Source organism: Apus apus, chromosome 2, assembly GCF_020740795.1.
Source record: "Apus apus isolate bApuApu2 chromosome 2, bApuApu2.pri.cur, whole genome shotgun sequence".
Lineage (NCBI taxonomy): Eukaryota > Metazoa > Chordata > Aves > Apodiformes > Apodidae > Apus > Apus apus.
The window spans coordinates 23617184-23631752 of NC_067283.1; the positions used below are offsets into that span (position 1 = coordinate 23617184).

The 14569-nt window shown below is 37.1% G+C and overlaps 1 protein-coding gene across 5 annotated transcripts in view; it reads left to right on the forward strand.

Annotated features, from left to right (window-relative positions):
- CDK14 (cyclin dependent kinase 14) overlaps positions 1-14569 on the forward strand; it is a 338936-nt gene that overhangs the window by 217367 nt on the left and 107000 nt on the right. For all 5 annotated transcript variants that reach the window (XM_051612199.1, XM_051612197.1, XM_051612200.1 and 2 more), the window contains one exon: positions 11337-11385. In XM_051612199.1, coding sequence (XP_051468159.1) covers positions 11337-11385 — 49 coding nt within the window. The remainder of the gene's footprint in view (positions 1-11336; positions 11386-14569) is intronic.

The following is a 14569-nucleotide window of genomic DNA, read 5'->3' on the forward strand; positions in this document are numbered from 1 at the left end:
AATCCTGGAACTGGTTGTCCAGGGAGCTTAGACATCTCCGTCTTGCTCAAAACCTGACTGAACAGGGTCTGAGCAGCCTGAACTTCTTGGACCTTCTGTGAGCAGGTTACTAGATGCTTTCAGATGAAGCACTTAATTGCCTCCCAGTATATTTTCCTAGGATGAGTCTTCAGTTTATAATCATATGAATGAAGTCTGGGAGTGACAGAATTGACTCAGGAATCCAGTTTCACATGTTTTTGTCCTTGCAGGCTGAAGGTCTTTCAGTAAATTCTTGGTTCTCCTTTACTGCAGATGATATTCCCATTAGGTTTTGCTATAAACTGTGACAACCTGGCACCTTATGTCACTTAAACCTTATTTCCAAGTCATCTTATAAGTGAAACAAAAAAAGAAGAAGATTAGAAGATTCCCTTTTCATTCTGGCCTGTCCTATTTGTCAGATCTGCAGGATCATAGTGGCTTCCTTGGTGCAGCAAAGAGGCAGGAGATGGGGCAGAGGAGTTGAAATGGACAAAGAAATGTAGACAGCTCTCAAGAGAGATAAGCAACTACATTGTAAGGCTTACCCTGATAGTAACAAAAACCCTTGAGAAAAGGAAAGGCAGACTTTCTTGCACATGGCTTTCCAGTCTTTGTCCTAGTGCTGTCTTATTGCTACATAGTGAAGTCACGTTCTAGTGCTCTCCAGTGAATTAGTATGACTTTCTTAAAAAGTAGAGATTGTCACTGAAATACTAAAAATACTTCAGCGTTCTTCCCTAAATCAGTGTGTCACTAAGTTTACAAGCTTTTGTGTTTCTCATTCATGGTACTGATTAAAAGGAAAGCATATACAAAGCATGCTTACAGAAATATAGTGGTATTTAACAGCAGTCCAAAGACATTATTTGTATCCAAGAATAGTAAAGAGGAGGAGAAAACCTGGAGATGTCACTGAGCACTCTGGTTTTCTTCTTATTTTTATTCTTCTGTGTTTTAGAGAAGTTTTGAGCAGTAGATGGCAGCAAAGAAATTTCCTGGTTTCACTTTTCTGTTTGGCTTCCAAGTCTGTTGAGGGATGTGGATTTATAACCACAGAACATCACAAAATAAATCCACAGTAGGCACTTCATTAAATCTAATTTTCATACAGGCATTGTGTTAGACTTGCTTTTATATTCTCTATCCCAGATTATGGATTTTGTCAGCTACGAATACAAAATATTTATACAAACGTGGAATGGGGACAGGAGGAAAGATGTCTCCAAAACAGAAAATGGTCACTTTGTGTTTTCACCATTTCTGCACGGAATGGTCTTTGTTTTCTCAGATCCTTTCTACATCTGTGAAGTATGTAGATATGCAAGTCAGAGTAATTGCTATTCTCATTGGCAATTACTTTATCTTTCTAGGGCCTGTTAATGTATAATGCTGAGCTCCTTAATCCCCATACACTGTGGAGCTGTAAGAACACTCCACAGGAAAAAGCCCTTTTACGTACACATACCATGTTCTGCACTCCCTTTCTACCAGCCTATATCCTTTGTGGCTTTGGTAAAAGGATTTTTTTGTTGCTTTGTGGTTCCTTAACAGTAATAGAAAGCATAATCTAAATGAGCAACCAAAACTTGGCTGACATACCCTAAAACTGAGTAGTTGGACTTGATGCTGGTAAAGTTTGGAATGGTTAGAGCGATAAAACACAGCATCTCTGTGATCATACTGGGATACCAGCATCTAAAGTATCTTCTGCACAAAGTGCTGTGACCTAAGGGCTGTCCTAGAATTCCATATTTGTTCATGTCATTAAGGTTGTTGGAGCTGTTTGGTCATGAGTGCCAGATTCTCTGTGACTTGTTAAAAAAAAATGCTTTCCTTCATGCCAGTCTGTGCACAAAAGTTTTCTGGCTTAGGCAAGGTTGCATTGTTCCTTACAATGAGAGAGCTGTGACTCTTTAGCCTGGAGAAGAGAAGGCTAAGAGGAGACCTTATTAATGCCTACAGGTATCTAAAGAGTGGGTGCAAGGAAGATGGAGACAGACTCTCTTCAGTAGCTCCCAATGGCAGGATGAGGGGCAATGGGCACAAGGTGGAACACAGGAAGTTCCATTTAAATATAAGGAAAAACTTCTTTACAGTGAGGGTGACAGAGCATTGGAACAGGCTGCCCAGGGAGGTTGTGGATTCTCCTTCTCTGGAAATGTTCAAAACCCACCTGGATGTAGTTCTGAATAATGTGCACCAGGGGATCCTACTTTAGTGGGGGAGTTGGACTAGAGGATCTCTAGAGGTCCCTTCCAACTCTGATAATTCCGTGATTCCTTTCCATGGATGCTCAGCCAGCCATGCTCCCCTCTCTGTTGGTCTGAAATTGTTTTCAGACCCTAGAGAAAATTTCCTCAGTGTATGGGACTGAAAGATTCTTCTTTCCCAATTGACTTTGTTGGAGCAAAAATTGAGTTAATGCTTTAATAAAACATTTAAGATTACTTAATTGTTGCCTTTCCTTATCAGAAGAATGCAGGAGGGAACCTAACATTTCTTTTCAAATCTGAACTAATTCAGTTTTTCTTTAAGAATTGTGAAATTACTGCATTTAAATATAGATTATATAGGGTTTGGTAATTCCTGTGCTTTGCATGTCTTTTTGAGTTTTAAGACTCATTAGCTGCAAACAGTAAGTGTGATAAATTGAGAAGTGCATTGAGCACTGGTGATGAGGATATCGACATCCACTCAGGCAAGGCTTTGATGCTATAAATTGAGTTGTGTAAGCATAAAACAATAGGATTTGAACAGAAAGTATCAGTGATAGATAGTTAAAATATGCTGGGCACCCCTGCCAGTGGAGCTGGGAACACTACTGAAAGTAGAAACAAAATTTCATAGTATTTCTTGTTTGCATACAGACTTAAATAATTTTCATGTTGTGATTTCACAGGGTACAGTCCTGAGCTGCAAAGAGCTAATCACAGTTTACTAGGAGAAACATGTCTGAAAAACATGGCATTTAGTCGTTTCTCTATTAGAGTGGCCAAGGGTCTGATAATTATGGAAAGCAGCCAGTACATAAACAACAATGATCTCTGATTCCTTAATATGTGGGAACATTTCTGAGGCTGAATAAGAAATGTGTTCCTAAGGCTAGCTGTGGGTGGCTCTACATAATCTAAACTCCTAACCTCAGTAATTTAATAGCCTCTAATTATGAAAATGAAACGGTCATATTTGTTTTGCCATTTAAAAAATCAGAAAACTACTCATATTTTAACTGCCTGCTTTTAGATCTTTGATTACTTTCTATCTTACAAATACTCAAATTAACATAGGAGATACTTAAATCTCAAAGTTGGCCTGGTCTTTGAGCTTTCTCTGTGCCTCAGCCTCAATCCTCTCAATTTCTGTTTGCACCTATGCACACAAACACACATGCACACATGTCCTGCTTAATACATTACATAAGGATAATCTAAATAATGCATTTGAAAATCCTGAAACACGTCAGAAATATTTCAGTAACTTTGGGCTACCTCCATGATTCACCTTGAAGCTGTTATTACTGCTACAATCTTGAATAGGTCTTCCTATACTCATCACCAAAGAAAAACAGCCCTTCAGGATCACTGTGAAAATAAATTATCTGCCCTCAATAATAAGGCAGTTTGAGGAAATTATGAAAAAATGTTATTTTCTGTTCCAATAAAATCTTGAGTTTTCATCTAGCTTAGAACACTCATGTTACAGGGTATTGGACAGAGACACTAAGTGATGAACATGACCCTCTGACACGTGACTTGGAGAACATGTTTTCACTATTTATTCTTTTGTTACTATACTTAAAGGAAAATGTAGGTTTGTTGCACTAAAACAGATCCAACTACCAATCATACCACTGGACCAGTGTCTCCAAGAATGAAATGAAAGTAGGTACTTGCTGTTTCTTATCTGCATGAGTGGAATGAAGAAGTAATCCAAAACAAGCTACTTCCTTATCAGTCTTGTGTTTGAGCCTTCCTGATTTTTGTGTATTATTCTCTCTGTTATCATTAAATTTCCCATTTTTCATAGTCTAGAGGCTTACGTTCTTTTCTCCTCCAACCATTTCTACTGGATTCAGAGTCCTGCCCAAATCATTGAGCAAGATAAGCCTTTGGATCAACACCTACACTTTAATCCAATTTTCTCTTTTTCGTACATTCTCAAATAGTGTTTGGAACCTCCATCCTGGGAAGTTAAATAGAGATGTATCAGAAGGTACAGTCAGTGAGTAAAGTGGGAGCAGGTAAGAGTTGACCACAGTGAAAGATAAATGAAGTCCATTGCTGGCCATGAAGAGATGGTAACAGTCAAGGAGAAGTAGTAACTTGTTACAAAGGTTGAGAGAATTTGAGAATGCTTTGTAATATTCACTGTACATTAGCTTCCTTACAATACTGTTTCTAAGTGAAGGAAAGTTAAATATTTAATCTTGGATTGATGGTGTAGGAGCCTGAACCTCCCCGTGTCAAAAAGATGATCAGATATAATATAAAGTAATACACCTCAAAAGGTACCTTTATGAGACAATGGAGGCATCTACTGAGCACTGATTTTAAAAGAGAATCCTTAAAGTCAGGATGAAAAGACTGAAGAGAAATAGACTCTCCTAAAGGAGAAAGCGGAAGCCAAAAGGAATTACAGTGAGAAAACAGCATTCATAGGAAATGCTGCATAACAAGGCACCTGTCAGAGACTGACAGATCCTTCATGGATTTATTAAAAATCCCAAGCCTGTGACTGTCCAAACCATTGCAGAGCAGAGCTGGTGTTCTGACTCAGGAATTCTGCTTTGCTTCCCAGGTGGTCAATAAATGCAGATTTAGTTTAGAAATACGAGCTGCCTACCTGCATCTTAACAGCTGATTGATAGTCAAGTTTTCTCAAAAGATTAAATCTTCATGGAGAGTAGGGCTGGGCTGAAAGACTAAACTCCTTTGTCATAAACCACGGAAATACTATGTATGAGGACATACGGCTTTTCAAACTTTCAAAACAGTTTTTCCTAAAGAGTTTCACCAAAGCCTGTCAACAATTTGTTACATGCTGAATCAGTATCTTGTTTGTTTACATCTACACTGATGACAGTGAATGTTCCCAGGCGATGTGGGAGTCTCTGCTGTTAAACTGTTAGAGCAGCCTCTGGCATGTCTTTAGCTCATGACAGCTAGCACTTCCAAACAACTAATTCCTGGGCATGGTTTGGGAGTTAGTGTGGGCTGGGAACTATTCCCCGTAAGAAGAAAGTAAGTTCCCACCTACTGTATTAGAGGACAAAGGTGGAAGACTACTTGCAGTAGTGTTGACACAGGACAGTGATGGCAAAAGTTCCAAGCACATTTAAATTCCTGGTATAGATGTACTCTTCAGGAATTTGAATACTTGAAGAAAGGACAAGAGAGGGATCTGTAAAGGAGAATTAATTTTTAATTTCTCCCTCTCTTCTTTAGTTTTGCCAAAATAGCAATATTTGGCATTTCCTCAGGTCTCTGTATATACAACCCATGGGAAGCTGAACTGTCAGTGTTTTCACAATTCTTTAAACAAAATTGCACAGAACAGAAAAGTTAATGTAACTACTATATATGCAAGGGAGCAAGGGTGGAACCACTGCTAAAAGGTGGAACCATTTAAAATAAAATCCCAGGGCTTTAGGCAGTGTTGGCTATTAAAGTTATGTTTGCTACTCAGGCTCAGTAGCAAGTTTAGAAAACAGCATCTATCCTTCCTCTGTACACAAGCTGTGCTTTGCTGAGGCAAGTGCTTTTGGAAAGGAGGGGACGAGAGGAGATGGGAATGGAGGGTGGGGAGTTGAGGGGTTTTTTCTCAAGACATATGGCATTCAAAAAAAACAAAGCTTAACTCATTATGATGATAAAACTCCAGTTGTGACTGAACTTTAATGAAAACTCTAATTGTACATTAGCGCTGCAAATAATGCTTGAAAATTTGCTTGTCTGCATGGATGCTTGTCTTTATATCTTTATCTTACATAATTTAAATATTTTCAGGGTTGAATCTTTAATAAAAATAGCATGAGTCTCACATATCACAATACAGTGTTAGTCACTTTAGACTTAATGTGAAGAAAACCCATTTAAAGAAATAATATGTTAGACTTTTCAAAATATTAATTATGATTATGTTTAAATATTTGCATTTCAGCTAATCACATTTGGTTTTAAATAGAGAAGAACATTAATCAAGGAATGCATATTAGCCTGCATATTTTGATTAACAACATAAAAAAATGCCTTGAAGTCAAACTGCATTTTAAGTTCTTTGGTTTACACTAGAAGCTGATTATCAATAGTGCTAAAAAGGAGCTAAAAAAAATCAAAATGTAGTCTGCTTCTAATTCCTTATGTAGCTTTTCTTGTCTATTCTAGATCCTTTCAAGGCAAATGTGTCAAAGGTAGTTCACGTGTTTTTCTGATTGATAAAAGAGAAAAAACCCTCATCTCGTTTTATGTTACTTAAAATGCAAGCGTTTATTTTTTACATTCTCACAGCAGACCAGTAGTTCCTTCAGTGGTCTGCTAATAAGCTCACTCATGAGTTTTGCTGAGGTTGGCTTCTGTTTGAACCTGCCCTTGATGCAGGCCTGTCAGATGGAGCATGTTTACCAGGCAGATACTGATTGCAGCAGCAAGCACGCAGGTAGGTATGTGGCCACACAAGTGACTATGCATATATAGCAGTGTGGCTGTAGAGTGGTTTTCTAAAGGAAATAAGAAATAGAAATACTAACGGTTCCTATAAGAAATAGAAATATTGTTGGTTTTAAGACAACTTAAAACAGCTGGTGTAATGGATAAACTTTCTGGCACAGTCTTTTTTTTTTTCCCCAAAGTCTTCAAGCTGAGTACAATTTGAGAGCAGTTGTTTTAAGAACATCATTGTTTTGATGCACCAGGTTTGTCAAATCAACCAGCCCAAAAATATTCCTCCCTCTCTTCCCTCTGGTTGCTCACTTCTGCTTCCATTTTGCAGTTGTTCTTCCAACAGCTTTGTGGACAGTACTGTTTGTGGGGCACAGTCATAAAAACTTGCTTGGCACACAAGGATTGAGTTAATCCCTGCTGCAAGGTCTGAAGCAAATAGCAGCTCAGGCCCATGGACTGCTGGAAGAATGTTTCAGTAACTACACCATCCAGCATCTGAGTGGGTTGAGTTTAGTGCCTGGCAGAACAGTGAATCTTGGCTCTGAGGCTGGGTTGCTGAAGGTGTGGATGTAATATATTAGCCTTCTCCTTTTCTATGTTATTTTAAAATCCCAAAAGGTATGCTACAGGAAAATAATGCAATTTGCATGTCTTTCCAGTAAGGATGTGAGTAGTGTGTGTTTGCTCTCATTTATGCAGTCCTACAAATGGGATCTCTTTACACAGCATTTCATTCTGAACATGTCATTTAATTAATCAAGATTTGGCTAACTTGGGACTTCTGAGAAGCAAATGGTAAACACTTTTAGGTGCTCTGGGATTTAAAGTAAAACTGAAATACCTTCTTCCGTCTTTTGCTTCACATAATGACAAATCACCTTTGGCTAGTGAAAGGTGCACAGACATGAAAAGCCAGCTCTTTAACAGTGAGACATGGTTGCTACTGAGGATAAGTGTGTATTTGGGATAAGAATGCAGAGGATCAGGTTTTGTTTCCTGAATTTGTTCCCAAAAGATTTGCAAATATCGAAGTGTTTGAATAAAGCAAATTAAAAATCACGCTTTTTACTTTAGATAAGCGTACCAATTTGGTCTTCTAGCATTTTTATTCAAAATAAGCACATTTAATAATGATAATAAACTGAAATTATTTGAACTCTAGTATATGTATTAACAATTTTAACTACAGCAATCCAAAATACATCTCAGATCAAATAGTAATCTGTAAATGTATAGGGTTTTAGATTTCTTTCATTTCAGTGTTGATGAGAGTGAGCAGGTGCCACACCACAACAGTCTGCCTTGCATTCTTGACAGTGGCTTGCCTGTGTTGGAGGATGGGTGGGCAGCTGGGTGCATGATGATGGGAGCATCCGTATGAAATTCTTGCATGTGCCTGTTTGCCTTTCTGTTCTGAGCGAGAGGTAGTAAATTTTAGCTACATGGACTTTCTTCCACAGGGTTGGACTGAGATTTGGACTGTCTGTGCTGCTGCCTTTCATAATGTAGGACTTTTTGGGGCAGCATTCATGTTAATTCTACAGTACTTCCAGGATCTTTCATACAGTCGGGATCTACTGACTGATACTACTTTTTTTTATGATCAAATCAATGGAAGCATCTGAAAAACGAATACCAAAGCTAAGTGCTTGCAAGTATCAGAATGTAATGTCATGCAGTTGGTCAGAAACACATGTATAATTTTGGATTTGGTTAAGTCCATCTAGCAGTAAAGGACAGTGACATTCATACAGGCGTGTGAAACTAGTTCATGCTGAAAAGTAACTCAGAAGAAAACCTGGTGATATATTGTGAGACTGAATTCCATTTCTGTCATTAATTGGACACAAGCAGAAGATACTCAGATAAAAGTTGTGAGGTTACCTCTTTTTCTGCCTCTGTTGCAACTACTAGATAGGTGTTCATAGGTGTCTTATATTGTGGTTTCTGGATCATGACAGAGAAACTCAAAGACAAGATTGTTGTAGCTTCTCTATCCTGGCAGCTCTGAAATCAAAATTAGCTGGTTTTGTTACAGTGCTTTTTATTCTCTGAAGGATTATTAATTCAGGAAAGTATTAAAGCTGGCATATATGAAGCTGAGCTTAATTACCACAGTAGTTACATCTAGTTAAACTGTCTGTGAAAGTTAAGAAGGCTGTAGTTGGAGGCATGACCACAAAAGTCTACAGAAAAATATGAACTATAATTTATCAGTATTTCCTTACACAGAACTTAAAGGGAGGAGCCTCTCATCTGCTTGGAGTAGGAGGGAAAGAGTTGTTATCAATGGTTAGGAGAAGCATGATCTGTAGCCCCACAGCACATAAATGGAGTTTGAAATTAAGGAGTCATGACTAAAATTTGCCTCTCTACTGGGTTTCACTCTTTCCCTGTTTGCCTGTCTGATAAATATGGTGAATAAGGTTTTTATTTAAAAAGAAGTTTAGACCAGAGCAGTAGGCTGAGTAAAGAAGCAAGATCTTTTCAGAAGTGTGTTCATGTTGCTTACTGATGTCCCTTATAAAGACCATTTACGTAACTGGTTCTAATGCATTACCGGATGAGTGGATTACTTTTTCAGTAAACACTCATCTGGCATAGCAACAGTTTTTCAGTTTCTTGCTGAACTGAAACAGATCTCTGGACATTAAAGCCTTAAGGCAGTTTGGCCAAGTAGTTGACTCTGTGTTTTCCTCCCACAGTAAAAATAGCTTAAATTGATCAGAGTGAACCTCTGGCAGTCCAGCCAAGAAAATATGTTGTATACAATACTTCTCAACTGTTTTAAGTGGAGTTAGCTTTACTGAAGCTGTTTTGAACCAGCTCCATATCTGACCAAACACTACTGCAAGAATGACAGGTGAAATCAAACTCTGTCTTTCTCCAGGTCTAGGTTAGCTTTTCAGCAATAATTCAAGTTGGTTCACTTCTCTTTCCACTGAGCAATTTTTTGCATCAAAACAGATTAATGTGCATATCTGCACTTTATTAGCTGGACTTCCATTTGTCATCTCAGGTTTTTTTGTTACGCAGCACTGCCCAGCTGCATATTATTTTTCAGTCCTTTGTTATAAATGAGTGGACAGTGCTATGATAGGACTACTCATTTATAAAGTATAGAAAGTCTTTATTTTCTTCCAGTTTTTATGAGTATCTGCTTGCACAGACTGTTCACATTTGTAAACTTAAATTCAAGGGTGAGCTCAGGTCCTGCCAAGGCCAATGCAACTTGGCTATTGACCTTACTGGAGCTCAGGCTTTTTCTCTGGAGAGCAGAATCTGAATTAGTGAACAGGTACAATTTGAATTGTCATGTGCTTGTACTCTTGTAAGTTTGGGTCATACTCTCAATGCCGTTATAATGCTTGAGCTACTTACAACAGAACTGAAAGTACTTCAGTACTTAGTTTTTATTTGTGCTATTTTATATTAGAACTTAATCACAGACACTGACTCCAGTGCTATGTTACTGGTAGTGAACCATGGCTGCATCCAAGAATGATCCTGACTACGTGCCCCTGCCTTGGGGCATTGGCACATCGGTAGTAGATGCATTGCATGCAATGTACAATAAAGATAAAAAGAAATAGGCACTTCCTGTGGTTTTAATCTGGATGCCTCAGGTGTGGAAAGCTATTTTGTTTTAATATGTGCACACAGAAAATTGTAAGGGAAGTTCTTTCACTTGCTGCTCTCTGTAGGATAGTACCTATAAACTTCTGTTTTTTCCCCTTCTGTAACCCTTACATTCTGCACCCATTGCAGTCTTGAGACTTAAAGAAGAAACAAAACAGATAAAAAGCTATCACAGTTACTTAAATTGTTTATCCTTCTTATAGTATCCAAGCTGCCAAGTGCCTGGGATAGCTGACTTTATCAGTAATGGGAAAGTACTGTAAGGCTTCAAATTTGCAGAATTTAGGATAATGTCAGTAGTGTGGTATTGAATTCAAATGCTTATGTTCACACTAAATAATATGGTAGCATTTTCAATGAGAATTACCAGAAATTAATCCAAATAATGTTAAGAAAGATGAACAAAATTGGCAATTTAAAAAAAAATATATATTTATTTTCTGTTAGTAAATTCTGATCTATAATTTATTTTTTCAAATATTCTAATCCTAACAACAAATTAAGATTTATAACACCATATAACATAGTTCATAAAAATTCAACTTGATTTCGTTTGTTGTGAACTGTGCAATGGACTGTGCAATAAGCTGTCATTGTACTTGTTACTTCTGCTCATTATTTGTATCGATTCTTTAGAAAATCAATTCTTCCATGGCCACCCTGTTTTATGTGTCACACAGGCCCACACTTATGCCTTCTGAGAAGCATAAAAATGTGACAGTGAGATCACAGAGTACTGTATTTCCAATGGTGCTGCTGTAAATGAGCTTTATGCCATGATGCTTTGTTTTGGTTTGTTTGTTTGCTTTAACAATTTGGGGGTTTTAGGGGATATTTTGGGGGTTGTTTTTTTTCTCCCTGTTTGTTGTTTGGCAATTGTTCCTTTGCTGGTTTTCTTTCCCTGTCTTGTGGCTTTAGCTGCAGTAGTTACATAGAAATGATGAAAACATATTTGAAAAAAAACAATCCTGGTTTTAGCAAAACAATTTAATGTGCTTCTTCTTTTTCTTACAGAACGGTTTACACAGTACAGCCCTAAAAATCTTAGACAAGCATGGAATAAGTAAGTCCTTTTTTTAAAAAAAAAATTATTCTTTTGACTCTTCAAGAATATGATTCATACCAAGCTGAAGTTAAAACTTAAAATGCCTTCATCCTTTTAAATTACAGTACAAATGTGGAATTACTGAAGTATTATTCTTTCCATCTTCTGTCGGTTTTGAATATTTTTTAATTGCCAGTTACCTGTAAATAGGGAGAAACTGTATAGTGTAATATTATTTTCTTCTTGAAGATGTCAGTTGGCAAGCGTATTGAGATCACTGAGAGATGCTGTGTTACTGCTTTAGACAAGTTTTGAGTCTTGTTTTCCTTGTTCCACTATAACAATTAAGAGACTTCTAAATAATATGCTTCTAATAAAATTTGAGTGTTGTTTCCAAATAATCAACCCCTGTTGCCAGGTCCATCTGGTCATTGTGGTGAGTTGATGACCATCCTGTTGTATATTTTTATTATCATGACTGAAAAAAGTCAATGTGAATTCACCACTTGTTTGGGTTATTGTTTTTTTTAATGTTCCCTGAAATTTGTCATGCTCACATTAGATGGACATTAATGTAAAGGTATTTAACTCAAAATCCAGAAAGGATAGTAAGCCAGGCACTCCTAAATAATAATCTGTGTAAAGTTTAGTAGAAGATTTCTAGCATGTGAAAAAGCTTTGTAGACAGGATATTTGGGCAGCACTGTATCGAGTGATGAATGTCTTTTATATTTTGAAGTAAGCATACACAGTTTGAGTTGGGTAAGCAGGGTAACAGCTATGTCAACAATTTGCCTTGCCAGAAAAATGACTAGAACTTTTATCCACTCTCTTTTGACCAAAGTTTTTTCCAACAGGGCTAAGCCTTTGTTGCACCAGCACTGCTGTTTTCTTTCTGATACTCATTCTAAATTTTCTTGTGGTACCAACTCGCTGTCTTGTTGGTAGTTTACCAAGGAGTTCAAGAGATAAATCAGTAGAACAGTAAAGCATCTCCATCTCCAGGGTCACCACTGAAGTTGAAGATACAAAAAGTTTTGGTGAAGGAAATTCCTTAGTATAAGGAAAAAAAGTTACTGGTAGGGTGAAAGTCCAAACACTTTTTCAATATCCTAATTTATTACCAATGGAGTTAAGTCACTCTAAAATTCATAGCGTGGTCATTTGTCCAAGATACGATGAGGTTTATACTCACTTTGCCATTCTGATATTTCTTCGCCATCTGCTCCTTCTCAACTCAATTTGGTCCAATCTTTTGGACTGAAGCACAAAGGCATTTTTCATTAAAGGGAAAAACAAAACCAAAAACAACAACAAAAAAAAACCCACAACCTTTTGAAATGGTGGTTAACTGAGAGAGGAGAAATCTCTTAAGATACCAGGATCATAGTTAAAATTAGGTGCTAGTTATTGGATGTAATACAAACAAGTTGGTTGTAATACAGGTGTTCATCCTTTGAGTCGGAACCTGTATTTCTGCAGTGCCAGGTATCTTTCATGACCCTGTAGCTCACCCTGCGTTGTTACTGGATCCTTCATGGTCTGATTCTTGCAGAGACACACAAGTGCAGGCCTTCACAAGGTTAAGTGTCACCTGCCTGAGTTCATTGACTTTCAGTAGTCTATAGAAATGAAGTTCCTGGCTTGTCCAGCTCAGACTAGGAGCCTAATATGGTGGCTTTTGTGGAAGAGTCCATCTCCTGTTTACTATAGAGGGAGCAATAGGAGGACTAGTTTCACTTACTTTCCGCTTTTGTGAATATCTCAAACAGTTTTGCCAGTTCTTGTGATTCTTGCAGGCATCTTGCAATGTTTGACTCTGTCTCAGTCTTACTGCTTAGCGTAATGTAATGCCCTCCAAGTCACAGCTTTCATTTAAAAAAGTAAGTCACTGGAATTGTCTATTTTTTGTCCTTCAACAGTGAACAAACTTGCAAGTTCATCTTTTCTCATAAAGTACTTAATGAAATCCAAAAGCTTGGAAGAAGCAATTACGCTACAACATAGGCAATTAGATCTGGGTTGGGAAAGAGGGACAAGGAAACTAATATTGATATGAATGTGTTTGCTTGGGGCACAAATATGCGTAAGTAATGTGAATAGATCCTGTAATGCTATTCCATCCATTCTGCAGGCATGGACTGAGTGTGCTGTATTTTAAAAGCAGTTAAACCTAGCAGTATCTCCTATATATGAATAAGTACAAGAATAGGTTTTAATTTAAAAAGTTGATATATTTCCTTCAAGAACAGTGTATGAAATTTCTGCTTTTATAAAAGACAGAAAAAGAACAAAATCCACGTTGCTTAAAACAACCCCTCAGTCTCCGAGACTTCCTAATTGACAAAAGTTGTGATCACATCACAGGCTGATTCAAATAAGATCAGAGCTTTTTCATTTCTAGGAAAGCTCTGAAAAACTATTTTACATTTTCAGTGCTTTGTGCAGAAAGGATTTGCAATTTTTCAGCAGAAATGGGCTCAAAGACCAAAAGCAATGACAATACATAGAGTTCAGCACTTCATATGCGCAGTTCTACTGTAATGAGAAATATTTAGTGCCTCAACATTATGTATAATTTACATTCAAAATGTAAAGTATTTTCTCTTTTTCAGTGTAAGTTTTTATCTATGTGGTGTCTAGAGCACTCTTGCTTGCATAGCTGTCATTAAGGGTGTATAAACATTTCTGTTATAGACATCATATTCACAAGGGTTTATAATTCAGCTATAAAGCTTAACATATGGACAGACTGATTAATTCTCAAATTTTTTTTCTTTATTAGTACATTTCAAAAAGCAGTGATCTCTACTCTTAGGAAAAAAAAAATCTTTTCCTTATTTAATTTGTTGAAGATTGTTAATGACACAAAAATGTCCCATTTGCAATAGAATTGTTTTAATATTAGGTAGGATAAATGTGAGATCTAAGATGTGGGGGGGAAAAAATGCAGCCTTTTGTTTTTAAATACACATTGGTTTTGTTACAAAATTACTTTCTTCTAACATCTTAGTACTTTTGACAGATATACCTTAAAGGAAAATGTTTATGGTCTTGGAAGAATTTACATGTGTGCTTAAACTTAGCCAAGGTGAAGTCTTGTTACTGCATTTTATAGAGGAGAGATTGAGATACACAGAAATTAAGAAATTTGTCACACAGAAACTACCACAGAAACTGTAAAGCAGGGCACAATATTGAA